This window comes from Actinia tenebrosa, unplaced genomic scaffold (genome assembly GCF_029948245.1).
Source record: "Actinia tenebrosa isolate PJP-AT-01 unplaced genomic scaffold, QUT_ActTen_1.0 PGA_scaffold6__47_contigs__length_16458017, whole genome shotgun sequence".
NCBI classification, from domain to species: domain Eukaryota; kingdom Metazoa; phylum Cnidaria; class Anthozoa; order Actiniaria; family Actiniidae; genus Actinia; species Actinia tenebrosa.
The window spans coordinates 625,229-645,204 of NW_028292583.1; the positions used below are offsets into that span (position 1 = coordinate 625,229).

General features: G+C 36.1%; 2 protein-coding genes, 1 non-coding gene and 1 pseudogene across 3 annotated transcripts; 1 reads left to right on the top strand and 3 right to left on the bottom strand.

Moving 5' to 3' along the window:
• Positions 1-4,537: 4,537 nt before the first annotated feature.
• On the bottom strand, positions 4,538-18,255 carry LOC116297925 (large ribosomal subunit protein uL18). Its single transcript, XM_031706250.1, has 8 exons — positions 18,154-18,255; positions 17,918-17,987; positions 17,694-17,809; positions 12,930-13,064; positions 11,678-11,880; positions 5,612-5,789; positions 5,194-5,282; positions 4,538-4,692 (listed from the first exon to the last, which is right to left on the bottom strand). Exons 1-8 carry the CDS (start codon positions 18,154-18,156, stop codon positions 4,596-4,598), a joined length of 891 nt encoding a protein of 296 aa, XP_031562110.1. The 5' UTR covers positions 18,157-18,255; the 3' UTR covers positions 4,538-4,595.
• Positions 6,329-8,738, top strand: LOC148905776 (uncharacterized). Its single transcript, XM_089038984.1, has one exon. The coding sequence runs from the start codon at positions 6,504-6,506 to the stop codon at positions 8,124-8,126; it is 1,623 nt and encodes a 540-aa protein (XP_088895110.1). The 5' UTR covers positions 6,329-6,503; the 3' UTR covers positions 8,127-8,738.
• Trnaa-ggc (transfer RNA alanine (anticodon GGC)) lies at positions 8,655-8,727 on the bottom strand. Its single transcript has one exon. It is a non-coding gene; the product is annotated as a tRNA-Ala (tRNA).
• Positions 8,877-11,343, bottom strand: LOC148905777 (uncharacterized; annotated as a pseudogene).
• Positions 18,256-19,976: the final 1,721 nt, after the last annotated feature.

The window sequence follows — 19,976 nt, forward strand, 5'->3', positions numbered from 1 at the left end:
GGCGTTGTATTCCATGAATTGTTTTACTCTTTTATCCCTCATAGTTGTAGCTTATTTTTCTGGGTTTTACTTAAGACTCACATACATTTTCTCTACGAGCTATTTCATGACAAGCTAGAATTTTGAACAACATTTGTGTATCTCTACATTTCGTCTTCTTACATTTCCTCCTTTTGAATAGCCAGTTTTAATTTTTTGACTTATCAAAATAGTCTATATAATACTATTCTCGATGTTTGTTGGTAAAGGAAGTCAAACGCACAGTGGCAACACAGAAAAATAGCCATTCATATAGTGGGTTGTTATTGTTTGTGGCAGTAAGCATGAACCCTGAGAAGACTCAAGTGTCAAGGATATCATTTTTGTGTCACCAAAATTATTTTTTATTATAAATTTATTTGAAGTTAGTTCCTGGAAAGAACTCGAAATCAAGAACCAATTTCATTACTCGATCTGCTAACTGGGTTGTGAAATACTTTTTTGCATAAAAACATGCGTAAAAAAGAGCCGCATTAGAAACTATAGGTTAGTATTAGAGAAAAAATGTCGAAAAATACCACGGGAAAGAAGATTGTTTAGTTTGTCAAAACTCCTGTTTCGATTGGACTATACTTAGAATCGAAGTTTTTATCTATAAGAAGTTACTTGGAGTGGAGATTAATGTTCATATTTCTCTGGGAAGATAGATTCGAATTATAATATAATATACTCAAACATTTTGTTTTGAAATCTTGATTTATAAACGTTAAGTCAATTGTCAAAGTTTTAGACAAAAATGAATACACGGTTCTTTAAATTTAAATGAATAGTTCTTCACCCTCTGTTACAAAACTAGCTTGAAATTCGTTCTAGTGTGAACACAGAAAAGTATGGTTTTATGGCAGAGACAAGAATAGCTGGCTTGAATAAAAAACAGCTTGCCTCACCATCCCACCTCATTAATGACTTAATTCAATTATAGCTATATCCTTTTAGCTCAGTTCTGATAACACAAAAGACCTACCATAATTTGAATTGTTTTTGTGTTGTATTTTGAAACAGTAAAAGTGAGAACCCAATTGCTTTTTTAGAGAATCCAATTCACTGTAAAAATAGTTTTCTCGAGAAGCCATTAAAGTGTTGAAGGAAACCATTAAAGTGCACATGCATTCCATAGATTCAAACAATAGAGGCAGTAAGTGTTTTTCAATACAAGTTCAGTTATGAACTGATATCAAAAGTGCTACTACGACGAAAATCGCTCAAACTTGGATTCAGCTGAAACTTCCTAAAAATACTCTTTAAAGGTCCAATAATCACTGTATGAAGTGTTTTCTCGATATTCAGGACGAAAGTATGATATTTTTACGATTATTTTTTGGAGTCTGTGACCTCATACACTCAACATCGAACATCGCTCCATACATTTCTTTGTAGTTTATGATCAAAATATCAGTAGTAAAGGGAGAAAGAAATACCCAAACTCCCCAAAATATAAATTATAGTCACAAGTAATGTGAAATAAGCACATTAGCCACCCTTTGGGCTTCATAGGAATAAAATAAATTAAGGATTTATATACAAAGAAATGTATGGAGCGATGTTCGATGTTGAGTGTATGAGGTCACAGACTCCAAAAAATAATCGTAAAAATATCATACTTTCGTCCTGAATATCGAGAAAACACTTCATACAGTGATTATTGGACCTTTAAAGAGTATTTTTAGGAAGTTTCAGCTGAATCCAAGTTTGAGCGATTTTCGTCGTAGTAGCACTTTAAATAAAAGATTAAATATCACACCATTCAAAACACAGTTAATCGTTTTAATGCAGTTTCAGTTACGATTGGCTTCAACTATAGTTATTAAAAAAATCCAATTCACTGTCCAAATATTTTTACCGGGAAGCCATTGAAGTGTCTAGAAGAAAAAAACCCATTAAAGTGCACAAGCATTTCATAGATTCAAAAGGCAGCAAGTGTTTTTCAATACGATAAATAGTCATTTAAAAAAATCCAAATCACTACCAAAATAGTTTTACTATTAAGAAGCCATTGAAGTTTTCTGAGAAACCATGCATTTAAGTGCACACATGCCATGCATTTCATACGATTCGAAAGCCAGTTAAGTGTTTTGAACTGCAATTTCGTATAAGAAAGTTGGGAATAATCATTTCAATGTAACTCTTTGATTTCATGATATTATGGGGATTAAAAGTTTTTCGTAAACTAATCGTAATAGATTTGATCATGTTTAACATTAGTTTTGACACTAATTTTGACACGAATCTTATCGCCTTTCCCCAGAGGAGACGGTGCTCAAAGACATGCTTTCCTATTGGTCGATTTTCGGATTAAATGAACCACAAATCCGATTCTTCTGTCATATTTTTGACTTATCTTAATTTCTGTATCTTTGAAGTTGTACTTCTTGTGAAAGTCATTGAAGTTTACAAAAATGCTCTGGATTAGTTATTATCTTTCGTTTGAATTGTTTCTAGTTTGGTGGACTAATTAGATACAATTACACCCACACCAATTTACTGTTTCTTTGGCCATCTGAAAAAATCTTTGAAGACATTCGTTAGGGCCATTCCTCCTGCTGCCTATATAGGCTGTTATACCATGGCCACGTACGCAGTTCAGTCAAAAAAGTGAAAACATGAATATCTCAAACATCTTAAAGTACAGTAAAGGTATTGCAGAAAGTGACCAATAGACTACGAGACGCCAGTATTCCTGCCTTGAAAGCTTTTCACACTTTGGGCGACAGTGTGAAAGTATTTCACGCATTTGTCAGGCTTGTCGGCATTTTCTCCACAGTTTGATATCATCTTTAAACTGAGAAACATTGTCTTAAATAACATTATAAGCTGAAGATCAGTGTAATAGGGTGGTCCCTGTCTGGTCTTGCTCGTTCTTATGAATGAGAAAGCCATGGATTATGACTGGGATTTCATGGTGTTTTAAATTGCCTTTAAGGTAGTACCGGATCTTCAAAATTTTTCAATGAATTTTTTTTTTTTTTTAATTCTGTCATTTGAAGTTCATTGTTAGGGTATTCAAATAATGACACGTGGTCTGATAATGGGGAAACAATAAACTCAAGCCAAAATCCCAGTATTCCAAGTCCCATCTTCTTGAATTATACAAATACTGATAAAAAAGATAATCCCGATACTTTTGAAAACCACTTGAAAAGAAATAACTCTTTCATGGTTGTAAGGCACCTCAAGCAGGACGACAATAACATAATAGCCAAGGATAATAACAGATGTTAAAAACCATCCACGCCCTATTTCTATTGTTCGATTTCGGGTTTGAATTTCGATGGAAAACCTGTTTTGAATTCAGCATTGATACTAACAGGGGAGAGCGGGGCTGAATTCAAAACCCGGGACAGGTTTTCCATCGAAATTCAAACCGTCCATCAAACATTAAAAATAGGGCTTGGTTGTTTTTCAAACCAGTTCAAACGCACGTGCTCGGGTTTGCATTGAAATTCAAGACCTCGGACCTCTGGCCTAGCATTTTAACCCTCATATGTTTATATAATGGCCAAGATTTGGAGCTAAACAATTCCCTGTAAAATAAAAGACCCTAACCCAGAATACAACAAAGCTTACTACATCAAGAAAGTCCTGCGGAAAAATGCATTACCAGCTAACACACTTTGTCCAAGGTAGGTTGGAAAGCACAGGCATTAAATCCAGGGTTTTGAAAAAGGTTAATTTGGGTCAAATTATGAAAAAAAAAGAAGAAAAAAAAGAAAAAGAAAGAAAGCAATTGCATCATAGTTCTTAATAGAAATTGGCGTTCTGTTAAAGTAACTCTTTTCATGTAGTTCTTCCCAAAACCTTGATTTACAAAAATAGTGTGCCTATTCTCGCGGGTAAAATCTTTCCCTAAACATACCATTAGCCTGGGTATCTGGAAAAAGGGAGGGAAATTTTTTTCCCGTTACCCCCCGGTCATCTATGCTTTCATCCTCGATGTATTTTAACATAAAGCAAATATTCAATTTAACTTTCATAAGACATAGTTTATAATACGCATAGCACTGAACGATCCGATTCGATCCGAATGTCTCGCTTTCGAACGAAATCCGCTGTACATACTAAGTAAGCAATTTCTGAATTTTAATAGTAAAACCGCTGTTCAAGATATTTCGTGACCGAATTTCGAAACTGGGTTTAATATTTACATTCGATCCGAATCTCTCGATTTGCAATAAAATCATTATTCTAGGTGGGGAAAAATGACAGTAATAAGAGTAAAGTATTTGAGCTTAACCCTTTAGGGTTTGTTTTTACTTATTATAGCGAAGGACGGAATCGGAGCCGGAAAAATTTTGTGACGCAGTGAAAATCAGAAAAATGAATTGGAATCAGAATTAAGCGTGTGGGGAATTGGGATCAAAAGGATTCCTTTTTCTTGGCTTGTGCTTTTGCTTATGACAAACGGTTTTCACTTGCCATTTCAAGCATAAGCTACTTTCGACTCTCATTCCATTGAAACTATAGGCTTTAGTTTAAGGTTGATAAATGAGTTTTTGGGATATTTGAATTAATTGGATTTTATTAGGAATTAGATCCTGTAGTATAGTATTATGGCTGGCTTATTCGTCGTCTGCTCCTGCAGCCTTCAGGAAAGCCTGCTGTTTCTGCCGTACGCGGTCTTTGCGTTGTTGATTTGACATCTTCTTGCGATTGAACCTGAAACACGGGGGGAAGAATCAAGTCATCAAATATTGAATTGGATGCAGACCCACATCCCAGTGAAAAAACCGGGTTAAGTAAGCATTGCAGTGCATTGTGGGGCTGTCCCCTAAAATGTCCCACAATACATTGCAATGCCGATTAGACCCAGTTTTTCCTCAACCTCAGAATGGCTAATAGTTTCATGTTGTCGTGGGGGATAAGGTGGAAATATTACACCCCAAAAAAGAAACCCCACTTGATTTTGAACCCAAAACAACGTTTGAGTTGGATAATCAGTTGCAAATCTGCTTGAAAGGTGATGTTATTTGAAACTCAATAATAATAAACTTTATCATGGGTGGCATGCTCTGCCAAGGCGCTATCTCTCACCACTGTGCACTTTATGTTTAGGAAACCAGATCCGATGCTAGACTGAAATACATATGTGACTAGAGATTGTTTTTTGTGTCCATCTTTCCCTTGCAAGGGTTTTTCTCCATCGATAACAATACTCACCTCTTATGCTTGAAGTCTTTCGTCTCCTTCGTCTTGGCGGCCGGATCAGCACGTATAGCAGCATGAGTACTCTTATACATCGCTTCAACCTAACAACACAATCATGGTGTAAATACAGTCAAGCAACATTAAGTTGTTTGCAGCCTCTAACCCACAACTCTTGTCTAGAGACTATCAAGGTACTTTCAAGTCTAGTTTTTGTATACCAATGGTCAGATCTCAGAAACAGTTTGTCTAGAATAGCAATATTACATGTGTCATAAGTCTTTGTTATTCACAAGTTTACCAGAGATCAATTAGGATGGTCACAAAAGCAACTTGTGATTAACGTTTTGAAGTATCGCTATAATACACAATGCCATGGTTGGGGCAGGAGGCCAAACCTGGTATTTGAACTCTATACTGTAGCTTTACTTACACTATCAGCATTAACGCCCAGTTTGATGTACTTAGAGAACTGTCTCTTGTAGCCTTCATCATCCTCTTCTGCTAACAGACGCATGTAGTCGGCAACATGTTGACCAAAGATGTGCTTGCGATGAACCTCGGCATTAAACTCCTTAGATTCAGAGTCATAGCCTGGGAAACGCTTCATGCTGAATACAACATTTTAAAACAACAGTTTTATTGCACCCTGAAACACCTCCATTTAACATTAATCCTCATCATAATACTATTCATGTGTGATTATCATTATCATAATCACCATGCATCATCATCACCATGCACCATCATCATCATGCAACATCATCACCATACACCTTTGTCATAATGGCAGATAATGGCATATAAAATGATCGGAGACTGGTGACTAGTCACACGAAAACGAGGCGAGAAAGGCCTAGCTTCATAACTATCATGGCGTCTAGCACGAGTAATACTACAAACTTTACTGATATTTTAACCGAAAACGATATTCCTGGGGCTTCCCTCGAGGGAAGAAATATAACTGAATTAAAGATTGCCGATCTGAGATTTTGGTTGAAGTGTCGAGGAGATCCAGCAAAAGGTTTAAAAACAAAAGCGGAGCTTGTTAAGAGGTACGTAGCAGCTTGAAAGTTTTGACAAACATGCAAGTTTCGTAAATGTTGCGTGGCCAAATTCTAAAAAAATACTTAAATTTATCTATGTTCAGGGTCGAGGAATATATCAAGAACGGTAAAGATAAGGACATTGTCGATCCTGATCCCAATAGATTATATTTAAGACGGAAACAACACCGCTTAAAGCATGTTGTGAACGAAGACGAAGCTGAAAGACGCGTCCTTGTGAAATTCCCTGAAAATAATTGGGGAACTTGTCTCCAAAAAATGCCAATGTTCACCCGAGCAGAGATGAACAACCACGTTACCAGGTCAGGCAAGAACATCGCAAACAAAAAATGTAACAGTGTTCCCACTAGCTTCAGAAAAGCGAAAACTTTCTTGGAGGACGAATACCTTCATAGCATCGAAACAAATGATGATCAGCGATGTTTTTATGTGAAATCTAAATGCTGTCACAGTTTTAGAAAGAATGATCCTCCACATGACCTAAAAGTGGCGCTCTGTATCATTACTGGTGATGTCTTAAAGGCCTTGTGTTCGTGTGTAGCTGGTACAGTAGGATACTGCAACCACATACTCGCTCTGATGTTAAAATTATGCAAATTTGTTGTGCATGATTGCAAATCCACTCGAGATTTGTGCCATGAAAGTGACCAAACTCCCACACTGGCATGCACATCAGAGCTTCAAAAGTGGCATAAAAAAGGTGGAGGATCCAATATAGTACCAGAACCGATTATGAATGTCCAAGTTAAGAAGACGAAAGTGGAAGACAGGGAAACTAACAGCAAAAGAGGAGGAATAAAATCACTACTATTTGAAGCAAGGGTAAATCCCATTCCCAATCAAGACAAAGAAAACAAACTGAAAATGAGGTTAAAAGAACTACTTCCAGACATGGGCTTTTCTCAAATGGCTGGTGACAGACAGAACAATAATTTAGTGGACACGAAAAATGGGAAATGCCCTGCTGGTTCCATTCTTTCTTACCAGTTGTCATTTACAGAATCTAACTTCTCAGCACATGTAGACATAAGCGCCATACCCCATGTTATCTCCGATACACAGCAGCAAAATATTGATAGCTATCCCCGGTTTCCATTGGTAAAAGAGCACCCTATGAATGCCCCAGATTTAAATGACACTGAACAATCACTTCTTGACTTTCTTTTTGTGGATGAAGATGAGATATCTCATATTGAACAAATTACAAAAAACCAGGCAGAATGTGATGAATGGAAAAGACAAAGAAAGTACCGCTTTACAGCCTCCTCCTTTGATTTGATAAGGAGACGTAAAAGGAACCATGACACTTTTGCTAAGAACATTATACATCCCCCAGCACTGACCAACAAGTACGTTGAACATGGAAAAAAGTTTGAGCCAGTAGCCCTGATGGAATATCAGACATTAATGAAATTAAAGAAAATGCCTGTCACTGTTATTCCTTCAGGATTTGTTGTATCAAAATCACATCCTGTTCTTGGTGCCTCTCCTGATGGAAAAATTGTTGACACTGGATGTTCTAACTGTTTTGGGCTGGCTGAGGTGAAATGTCCTTGGACTAAAGCAAGTGTGACACCTTTAGATGCCTGTTCGGATCCGAAATTTTTCATGGAGAAAACTGGTGAGAACATTTGCAAACTTAAAACAAATCATGCGTACTATGCACAGGTACAAGGGCAGATGGGAATAACTGGAGCCCAATGGTGTGACTTTATTGTCTACACGAAGAAGGGTATTTACATTCAGAGAGTGCCTTTTGATGTAGAATTCTGGGAAAAACTTAGAGATGAACTGACTGCATACTATTTTCAACATTTCATCAAGTATGCAGCTGAAGATTTTAACTCCAGGACAACTACTGAAGCTGACAAACAAGACTAGTTATGTGGGTTTTATAGTATATGATGTCTTTTTATTATTAAATTCCAACATTCTTATAAATGTCTTCACTAATAAATAGTTCAAAATAGTTTTTTTCATGTAAATATAAACTTGAACAAGATTATAGATATCTAATAGACAGCCTTGCAGCCCATCAGAATGCAGCTGAATTTGGGAGGGCAAAACAATAGGTTCCAATTCGCAGGAGATTGAAACCCTTTTGTTTTGCCCTCCAAATTGATCAACAAATAAATAATTTTCACTTTAAGTATTTACTAGGATCATAGAAAGTATGCATTGTGGTGACATAATTCATGATCATAATTCAGATTTGTAACTAAACTATATGATGATAATCTTAAAATTTTAATTGGATTGATTGAATAGAGTAATGGTACTGAACTCACTGTGAAACAAAATCTAATATTCAATGTAGAGCTGTATAAGACAAATGACAGATGTGTTGACCATCACAGTGAATGAGCGATCTAAGCGAACGCTGTTAAGAAAGACGTGAAAAATGATTTCAAGCTACAACGGGAATCGAACCCATGACCTCCGCGATGCCGGTGCGATGCTCTACCAACTGAGCTATGAAGCCAACCTGTTGGCGAGCGGTCATGACCGCAACAAAAATGACTGCTCGCCAACAGGTTGGCTTCATAGCTCAGTTGGTAGAGCATCGCACCGGCATCACGGAGGTCATGGGTTCGATTCCCGTTGTAGCTTGAAATCATTTTTCACGTCTTTCTTAACAGCGTTCGCTTAGATCGCTCATTCACTGTGATGGTCAACACATCTGTCATTATTTCACCACAGTTCAACCATTCAATATTCATAAGACAAATATTTATTTCACAGATTAAGCACCATCACTCTAAATCTATATGGTTCAATAAAGATAATAAACCTTTATTTAAATACATGTAGGGTAGCCCCATTCAGTGTGTATATAACATACTGATTTTGATGGAGGCCCTGAATTAATAAATTAAGTGTATTTTTAAAAATGCAATATTATAAAAACTATAGAAAAAAATACTAAAATAGTTTCTTAAGAGCTGCAGGATTTTGAATTAGTAAATTGTTTAATGTACATCATGAAAATGTAGTTATTTCATTCCAAAGTGTCCTTGCAGGTGTCAATACGTGCTGATTATGCAAGTATTAAGCTGAAATTATACTAGATTGTGCATTACAGAGAAGAGCACATATTGCCCACATCTGATTGACAAGCCCCAACTGGTTCAGAGGAATTACCCCATCCCATATATGAAAATTTTTGATTTTGTTAATAACCCTTTCAACATGAATCCTTAAGCTAGCAATTTCCTGTGTTCGAATCACATCTTCCGCTGCCATTTGGCTAGAACCACCAAGGAAAGGGGGGAGGTTTAAGGTTACTCCTAAAGGTAACAGGTCCTCAACTGTAAACCCTTTGTCAGCCATTATTGAATCTTTGTCATTGAAGGGCAAATCTAAAAAACCACTACGAAAAACAATTTCCCTATCAGAAATTGATCCTGTGTACAGGGAACTTACAAAAGTCACAGCACCACGAGGGGAGATTCCAATTAAACCTTTGAGGGTTGTATGGTGTTTGTAGCTACTAAAAAGTTTCCCATTCAGTTGAAGGCTGCTGGGCATTTGACACCTTACTTCAGTGCAGTCAATAATAACTCTCGTTGATTGGTATTTTCCTTTAAAATCCTCTGGCATTGTATCATCTATTATCTCTCTCGAAGGCCAAATGTTAATTTGACCAAGCTTCAGGTACATAAAATTTATCCATGATATAAGTATCCGACTTACTGTTGATGTAGATACATGGAATAGGTGACCAATATGCTCTTCAGCAAAACCTTGTCTCAATCGACACATGGCAAGAAAATATTCATCAATTGGTCTTAGAAGTCTTGATCTTCCTCTCTTGTTTTCGTTGATTTCCTCCTCTTGATCATACACATTTGGTGAAACATCAGAAGTCGTGCTTGTATAGTATCTGATATTTTCTCCTTTATCACCAGGGTCTAGGTATGTAAATATTTCCATAAAAACGTCGTAGTTAGGAAACCCCGTGTAAAATGCTATCGAAGATTGTTTGTGACTGAATCTTTCCACCGAAAAAAGCTTACTTTTCAGAACATCTTTTTGCTTTGAAATGTGCTCTATCTCAGTTTCCAGCTGTTTGATTTGTGTTTCGTAGTCTTGCCAATTTCAACACATCCTCAAAATCAGTCTGGGTTTCAAAATCTCTCACTTCAACAAAGTTCGTCTGTGTTTCAACTTCTCTCGTCTTTTCAAAGTCTTCTTTTACGCTCTCTATCGTTTCTATATTGGCAGATTCTACAAAGATATTATCCCTGTCTTCCCCAGCGTTATTTGAAGCACTGCACGAAGGAAAATTGAGAGATCTTAACGATGGTGGTTTACGTTTTCTTGGTGAGGTACGCCAGGGAAACACCGAAGGCACCACTCCGGGTTTCAAGCATATCTTGCCAGCAAGTGTTCTCTTAAGGTCTTCCTCCTTGAAATGCCTTGAACAAACTTTTGTTGAAGAAACTATTTGAAAAGATTTATCTTCTTCCCGACGGATAGCGTGAACCCAAAGCTTTCTGATATTATTGTCTTTGGGGAAGATAAAGTAAGAGATCTTACCGTCATTGTCATCTCGATAGCCTTTCTTGGTGCAGAACGGAACACAACAGTGAGTTGGCATTGTACATGTTTGAATCATACTTTGAAATTGAAGTTATAACATAAAAAAAGTATTTCAAAATAATAAAATCGCTCAAAAACCTTTCACAAGTACCGGAATATCGCCTTCATGTGTGTAATGTTTACAAAATGAGGCCTTTGTGGCCTCGACTCCGTGCCCTAGTCACCAGTCTCAAATCAGCCGCCGCCATTATGACAAAGGTGTATGTAACATCATCATCATGTAACATCACCATGCATCATCATCACCATGCATCATCATCACCATGCATCTTCATCACCATGCATCTTCATCACCATGCATCTTCATCACCATGCATCTTCATCACCATGCATCATCATCATCACCATGCATCATCATCATCACCATGCATCATCATCACCATGTAATCAGGCTACTATTCACAGCACCCTTTAGACATAATCATCATTATCATACTAACCTGTGAGGGGTATCCAGCCCACCATCCACAGCACCCTTCACACATCATCATCATCATCACACTAACCTGTGAGGGATATCCAGCCCACCATCCACAGCACCCTTCAGACATCATCATCACCATCATCACACTAACCTGTGAGGGATATCCAGCCCACCATCCACAGCACCCTTCACACATCATCATCACACTAACCTGTGAGGGGTATCCAGCCCACCATCCACAGCACCCTTCACACATCATCATCACACTAACCTGTGAGGGATATCCAGCCCACCATCCACAGCACCCTTCACACATCATCATCATCATCACCACACTAACCTGTGAGGGATATTCAGCCCACTGTCCACAGCACCCTTCAGACATCATCATCATCATCACACTAACCTGTGAGGGATATCCAGCCCACCATCCACAGCACCCTTCAGACATCCAAAGATTCTAGCGCCAGTGGTGGTACGAGCCAGGCCTATATCCAGGAAGCAACGGAAAGCACCAGGAGAGCCATCCACACTCTCAACACAATATTCATCCCCAGTAACTTCTTCACTACCAGAGTAGATCTCATGTAGCTTGAGCTTAGTTAACAGCTGTAATAAAAAATTCAAAAAGAGGTTTGTATCAAGTGCCTCAAAATCATTTTGTTGGGTTTAAAATTTCACTTTAGAAACCAGTTCCTTCTACGAACTTATTCCCCCTTACAGCATCTAATTGATCCTTTTCCTTCCCAGATCCCACTCATTTTATTTATTTATTATTCATTTATTTATTAGCTTTTCCCATGAGGGCAGTGACACTAAAACAACTTTTTGCCAATAATTGACAATGGGCCCTGTAGTGTTTTAGCACGGGCAGGGTTATACAGGGTTAAATACAGTCTGTAGTGGAGACAGACTGGGCCTACAGTTTTAAATCCTTGTCCGAGAAGACTCTTAAGGTCTAACCATTTGCAGGTGTAATTACAAAGGCAACACCTAAGTTCTCCTCAGTTATTTTAAGAGCCTGAGTGTTGGTCTGGGTGAAGTTTGAACCTGAAGACCTCCAGCACAAAAGACCGACGCTCTTACCAACTGAGCTAGCCGGGTGGACAAGAACAAGATGACAAACATTGTACTGTTGTGGAATGGATCTTTTCATGATTAGTTTTAAGCAAAATAAAATATATGAATGATCTTTCTGTGTCCTTAAGATGTAGCCTCGTTTTTTTTACTAATATCCCAATTTATTGCCATAAAGGCACATATTTTTGAGTCTGACAAAAAAATGATCTAGACAAGTAACTATTTTAAAATTATTATCTAATCATGAAAAACAGAATAAAAATGATACTAAAGGATAAATGACCATTTTGTTGGCAAGGAATCAGAAAACTAGAAAAAATATCAGAAGTATTTTACGACTGGGCTACCACAGGTAACCCAGTAACAAGCTGCCACTGCTTCATTCAAGCTTTTCTGCACTGGAAAATCATGCCACTGGTTAAAGTCATTCCTTGTTGTCATAAAACACTGATAGGGTACTGTACAATATTGAGCTTTATGACAGCTTGCCCTTGTACAGTGAATGTCCATTTTATTGAATTCTTGTAATGTAATAAATTAATATCTACATAGGCACAATTAATGGTACATATACTCACACGACGAGCAAGGAGCAAGCCAGTGCAGTAAGATGCAGCATAATTGGTAAGTCCAACCTTGAGGCCATAACGAGGCAGCTCATGAGAATATGCTGCGGCAAGGATCACATCTCCTTCTATCCTGGCATAAGCAATCTGTACGTAATAAAAAAGAAGGTCGTTGACAGTTTTTTCAGAAAACATCTGGTTTGAACGAGTATAGAGCGTTTTCATGCAACGTCACAGCGGCCATTATGGGGTACCAAAACAATACATTTTCTATCCCCAAGAATTAAACTCTATTTTTATGCAAATACTGTGCAGAAAGTTTCTATTGTTTATGGCTGCCTTCTCACGTGAGTGAAAACGCTCTATACTTGTAAACGAAGGCCCAATCCATATTTTTCTGGGTTATGTTTACAAGCAAGATGAATGGATCTGCACGATGCATTTGTATATCAACTACTGATAATGATCTGTAATATCTATGGGGATTCATGGTTCTGATTGATGATCTACCGTCCCATGAAAATACAAGAAACATCCTATGAAAACAGATACCTTTTAGGAAAAGGTTTATGATTCCACTAATGGCAAAACTAAATTATTAGAGATTGATTTAGTATCATAGGAATCAAAAATAGGAATTGTATAGCACCTCTGTTCTAATAACTTTGCTAAGAACATTTTCTAACAAAGAAAGATAAAGTCAATTTATGCAAATAATGCAAAACCACAAAGCACTCAACAGCTGATCGTTAAGGTAACCACGCTGTCAATAAAAGAGATGCGGTTTGAATACTTATGTTGAGCAAATAATTGAGGATTGGAAAGCCTCCAATAGTATTTTAATCTTGAATGGAATGTGTCAGGGATCATTAAGAAAGCAAAAAAGAAACCAAAGACAAAATGAAAATGAAAAAAAAACTTGCGGCAAAATTTAAAAGTATAGTTTTTAAAAAAATCCTTCTTTTGCATAGCTAAGTAATAGTAACTACAGTAGCTGATATTGCTCGATACCTATGCATGTAGTAGCAATCTAGACCCTTTCACCTTGGGCGTAATGTTGTCCCATTTCAGACCACGAGTCATTCCCTAGAGCGACATGTATTTGTTTAAGAGTTGTGCATGAGAATATATGGATACAACTCAACAAAACTACTTATTCTAAAAGGAATGACAAACGGTCCGAAATGGGACAACGTTACACTCCAGCCAAAAAAGATCTATTATCATCAGTATTGCACTGTGGTTCTCAAACACACATGGCCAATGAGACTTCAAGCTTTTTCATTGTTTTACAAGGGTAATTAATTAATAAACCTCTTCTGACAGCTGGCATATCGGCAGATAATATCTGAGAATGTGAAATGGTCCGAATACTCAAGTTCAAGAATAAAACTCAAGACCCCAGAGGTGAGAGGTGAACGAGGTACCACCATGTCACTCTCAAGATTAATTGTAAGACTAGAAATTATAGGAGTTAAGCAACAACATCAATGACAAAAGGAAATCAGCTTTTAGTACCACAATAAAAGGAGTAATATTTTTCACCTAGACAATATATTCCTTAACACCTTACAATGCCTACCTACACCCAACCATCTGGCTGCCAGGTGGGGATCATAACCAATGAAATAATTAATATCAAAATATGGACTTTCTAGATACATGTACGTTTTTTATTGGTCCAGACAACAGACGCCAACTCACTTACACTGTTGACGACTATTAAATTATAATGCAAATGTATTTTCCTGTTCATGTACAGTACATGCCAGTCGAAAATAAAACCCACAGACAAACGTTAAGGTAGTTCTTGTGAGTGTCTAGTAATCTGTTTTTAGTAAATGTTAACACAAGTAACAGTAGAGCACTATAAAAAATAAAAAGGACTGAGAGTATGAAGTTTAATGTCAGGATTAGAATATGCAAATGTTTTTTTAAATATAACTTGGCATAAATTACCAATGGCGGGTAATCGAGCATGACTACGACTGCCGTGACTGCACGTTATAAGAATCAAAAACGTGAGTGAAAATGTAGAAATAGAATCATTATAACACATTAATGTAATACATTATGGGTAAAGTAGGTTTCTCAGATAAAGCATAACTAATTGAACACTAAGAAATAAATGCGACTAGAATATAATGAGGTTGTTATTCCAAACATCGTGTCTTGGTATCGATCTACTGACGTGTGAAAACTGTTACGCTTACGAACCAAATTATAAACAAACCGAGTTTACTTGTTTAAATCAAATAGTTTAAAAAAACTATTCCCAAAATATGTTAAGAGAAGCTACAAGTGTAAAATTTGTTGTTGGTGACAGTAAGAATAACAAGACTGGAAAGAACGAGAGTACAGTATTCATTGCGTCAGCTCTGACTTCCTGTTAGCTACAGCTTACAAAGCCCTTACCATTAATATAATGTGTCCTGAGAAGCAAAACATTTTAAGAAATGGTTTTAATTTTCTGTTCAAAGGATTAGTCTACATGTTAAAGCCATTACTAGACATTTACATTCATATATGAAAATAGCTGTTAATATCATGTTGGATAGAAGTGACATCTTAATGGCAACAAACTTGAATAATAATTAACCTTGAGTAAATGGCAGTAGCAACATCACCAAAACGTTATAAATGTGTCAATATTAATATGACTCATTCAATGCATTAGATTCAAACTTTTACCTAGTTAGTACTTGCTTAGAAAACCAATTTCTTGACGTTGTAAATTAACAAACATGTTGTTAGAGTGAACAATGTCTCTCTTAATTGAAATATCAACAATGCACTTTGGTAGCTTTTATTAGGTTATGCGAGACATTGACACTTAATAAATTTTATCTTGTGCAAATGAGGAATATAAATAGTAAGATTTAAACAGCAAGAATAATAAGAAAACTTAGGGAAAAAAGAACAACAAAGTTTGATTTCTATGACGACATGACAATATTAAGCTTATGAACAAAACGATTTAACACATATCATATGTACGCACAGTATGCATGTGCGAATGAAAAGTAGAACAATATTAGAATGATATAAACAGAATCCTTCCATAGAATAATCATTGTTTAACGTACAAATTTTGGCAGACACTTGTCGCCAATTTGGATCAATAACACATGCCTTTTTTGGGTGCGCCTTACACGAGGTATTTGCCATGTAGTTTGCTGAATGACTGTCATATTTATGAATGAAAATTGTAATTCATAAAAAATGATATTGCTATAAATGAGAACATGATACAAGTGGTTTATGAACCAAAAATATATACTGTATACAGTATAAACAGTACAATACATGCCTGTGAATAATAACAAAAAAAGTAAATGGAAATAGCGCAAAACATGAATTTACATAAGAAACATAATGCCATCTAGAGTAAAACTATATTATTGATAAACAAGTTTAAATAAATACGTCTTGAGTTTTCGTTTTAAATATGTTGAAGTTATCTGAATATAATGAAAATAACACTACAAAAATGATACATGTACTTCAAGTGAGAAATTGCATGCATTTTGAATTCATGAGGCAATCATTGACTAGGGTACACATTTTCAGCGACATCTATTGCTGATAGTGATCACAAACAGATGTCATCCTTGGGTGCGCCTTACACGAGGTGTTGCCATGTAGTTTGTTGAACAACGACCATTATAATTATGAATGGAAATATAATTCATGATCATTATATTTTAATAGTTGAAAACATGCATAATTCTCTTGGACTATGAACACAAAATTGACATACATTATGTACGGTACATGCATGTGCGAATGAAGAGTTTACGGTGGTAGGTCAATATCATAAAACTATAGACACGCTATTTCAAGGCAATTTGCATTTATAATGAAAAATCATTTCAAGAGCTAATCAGTGAGAAGCATACAAATTTTGGGTGGCAATTTTCATTGATAGTGATCAATAACATATCGCTGGTAAGGTGGCACAACACTCTGGTTTATGAAAAATGAAATTAACATACAGTACACACCGTGCATGCATGTGCGAACGAAACATTCATAAAGGTAGTTCAATATTTTAACACTATAAACACGGTACCTGGAGAGAGAAATTTGCATTCATGAATTTCTTTCAAGAGCCAATCATTGACTAGCACATGCATTTTCAGCAACAATTGTCGCTGATAAATGTCATAAACAGACGCCGTCCTTGGGTGCGCCTTACACGAGGCACTTGTCATGTAGTTTGCTGAACAACGACTTACAATTATGAATGAAAATTTTAATTTATAAAAATCATATTGCTGTTAATGAGAATATTCAACAATCTCTGGTTTATAAACAAAAGAATTTGACATATGCATGGTACATGCATGTGTCAATGAAAAGTACGCAAAGTTATGACAATATGATAACACTATGAACACTGTACTTCAAAAGAGAAATTTGCATACACAACGAAAAATTATTTCAAGAGCCAATCATTAAGCAGCGTACAAACTTTGGGCGGTATTTGTTGCTGATACAGATGAATGACAGATTCCTTTCTTGGGTGCGCCTTATGAGAGGCACTAGTTATGTACAATTTACAAAACACAAGCATGTCTTGGTGTGGATGAAAATTGCACAATAAACCATAACCGTATACCTTACGCGGTACAGCTCACACCAAATATATGAAATGTTTATTACCAAAGTAAAACCTTTCAGGGGGTCTACAAGGATATTTCTTGGGGGGAGGAGGGGGGGGGGGGGGTAGTTAGGTGGGTTGAAAACAGCAAATGGGCAATTAGTATTTCCTACCTGGCAAGTTATATCCTTGTTGGTAAATCTGACAACCAAACGATACTTGGGAGTATTGTATTTGTTCTTGTCCTGGGTTATGAGTCGCTTACGAGCAAAGTAGTCGGTTTTGCCCTCTACAAAAAAACACGTTGCAAAGATCGATTAACATTACTGTAGTGTACTGGCATAAAACCTCTTATTACGATGATTTGAACGAGAAATTTCAAAAATGTAATACTCACGACGTCGCCTCTTGAATTTGACCTGAAATCTCTTGAAATAGGCTTTGTTTTTGATCACTTTCACGAAACCCTGAGGATAAAAATTCGAAAACACGTGAATATCTCCACGAGTTCTTCACAGATTTCACATACAAAATTTCTCCTCATCAAAGCTCTTAGAGCTCAAGTAAATTCCCCCAGAGCAGCATGAATAGTTTATTTACAAATGGGTTGGAAGCTTAAGAGTTAGTTCTCACCATATTGGATTATACGGGTCCAGATTTTCGGAGTAGCCGAAAACCCCTTGGATTTTCTATGATGGAAGAGAGAGAGAGAGAGAGACCACATTGCTGTCTGACGACACGGGTTAAAAACGCGTGATTGGTTAATTCAAAATATTAACTGCGGATGCGCAGTGTGGTTTTCCGCTGAATTTAGCGCAGGCGGTCAGTTCAAAATGGCGGATGGGGAAGGATTCTCGTCGAGCGCTATTTTTTTCCAAAAATCGAAGTTTTTTTACTAACATATATGGATAAAATGCCGTAATTGATCAAGAAAACAAGTCAGATGAGTATCTTGATCTTATGTGAATGGTTAATTGTATTGTTTTCAGTCATATTAGGACAAAAACAAGTCATCGAAGTGTAATGCTTTTGTTGTCGCTGCACCAAGACTTTGGAACAATTTACCGATAGAAATACGAAAGTCTCCATTTGTGTCTGTTTTTAAAAATTCGCTGAAGACACATTTGTTTAAGTTAGCTTTTAATTTATAATTTTACAATTAGTACAATTTTTATTGTTTTGTTTCACATATTTTTACATCTCAATTTTTATTTAGCTTAGTTAATTATATATTATTTTTTATTACTCTGAGCAATTAGTGGATTTAGCGCTATATAAATAAATAAATATTATTATTATTATTATTATTATTATGTATTTGAATAAAAAGACAGCGAAGAAATGCAATTATTGCCGTTATTCTAAGTCTTTTCCTAAGTTTCGACCTATAAATGCTGCTCGATTGTCAAGATAATAATGTAAATATAGTCGTAAGTGCTTTAAATTTGAAAATATGTAATCAAAACTATAGATGAGCATGCTTTACTCCGATTATTATGTTAAATCTGTTCAACTGGGTTGCTGTAATTTCGATATTGTGTATTAGATTCCTAGATAATTCTTCCTTTTAGGTGTTTCTTGGCGAAAAAACAACAACGTACAATGGGAATACTTATCATTCAACCAGTTTGAAAGCAGACGCGAACCTCCCATTTATAAAAAGCATTTTTTCCTCAGAAAAATTATAATTTTTTTCAGGAAAAGGGTTTTTATTATTCTCATTTTTAGCAATGAATCAAATGCTACTTCATTTGTGCTTGCATGGCAATCTTACTTTTTTCATTTAATTTTGATATTTCTACAATATCAATGAAGAAGTTTTTAATATTTATGTTAAGTAGATATGAGTGAATCTCTGATGTAAAGTACTCAGTTTGATCTTCCTCATATCTTCAGCCAGCTTAGCTAGTAAGTTTTTTCCTTTGACTTTAAACATTTGAGTCATGCACTGGAGAATATTAAAACAACTACAAACAAAAAAGTTAGCTTTTAAAACTGTTTCCACTTAATGTTAGTGTTGCATTTATAGTCAAGCAGAAGTTCTCAAGGTTCTGAGTTTTATCAAAAACCTGTTATAATCAGGTACTCCTCTAGATAAGCATGGTGAAACAACATTAAGAATGTTTGGCTTTATCACATCTGTCTTTAGTTTAGATATAATGAAATTCTTCATCAATTGTAATACTGACTAGAAAGCTCTTTCCATTTGGCATGATTTGCATTCAATTTGGGTTCAACCAAAATGCTAATTCCCTCCCAGTGGAGTAATGTTTCATGTATACATCATATTCCTTGTTTTTGTTAGTTGATTCAATCACATGTTGTTGGTTGCAAAGGTAAGTGATATCAGCATTATATTTGCATTCAGTTAACTTTTATAGCAATCTAGATAGTTTTAATCAGTAATTTTGTCCTGTTTATACCCACCCATATGGTACACAAGGAGGTTCTTTTAT

Excerpts from the sequence above, each read along its gene's own strand:
- LOC116297925 (XM_031706250.1), bottom strand. Across the intron at positions 11,881-12,929 it reads GCTTGCTCCTTGCTCGTCGT|CTGTTAACTAAGCTCAAGCT; the intron begins GTGAGTATATGT and ends TTTTTATTACAG. Across the intron at positions 5,790-11,677 it reads GGGCTGGATATCCCTCACAG|CATGAAGCGTTTCCCAGGCT; the intron begins GTTAGTGTGATG and ends TGTTGTATTCAG.
- LOC148905776 (XM_089038984.1), top strand. The coding sequence starts at position 6,504 with ATGCCAATGTTCACCCGAGCAGAGATGAACAACCACGTTACCAGGTCA.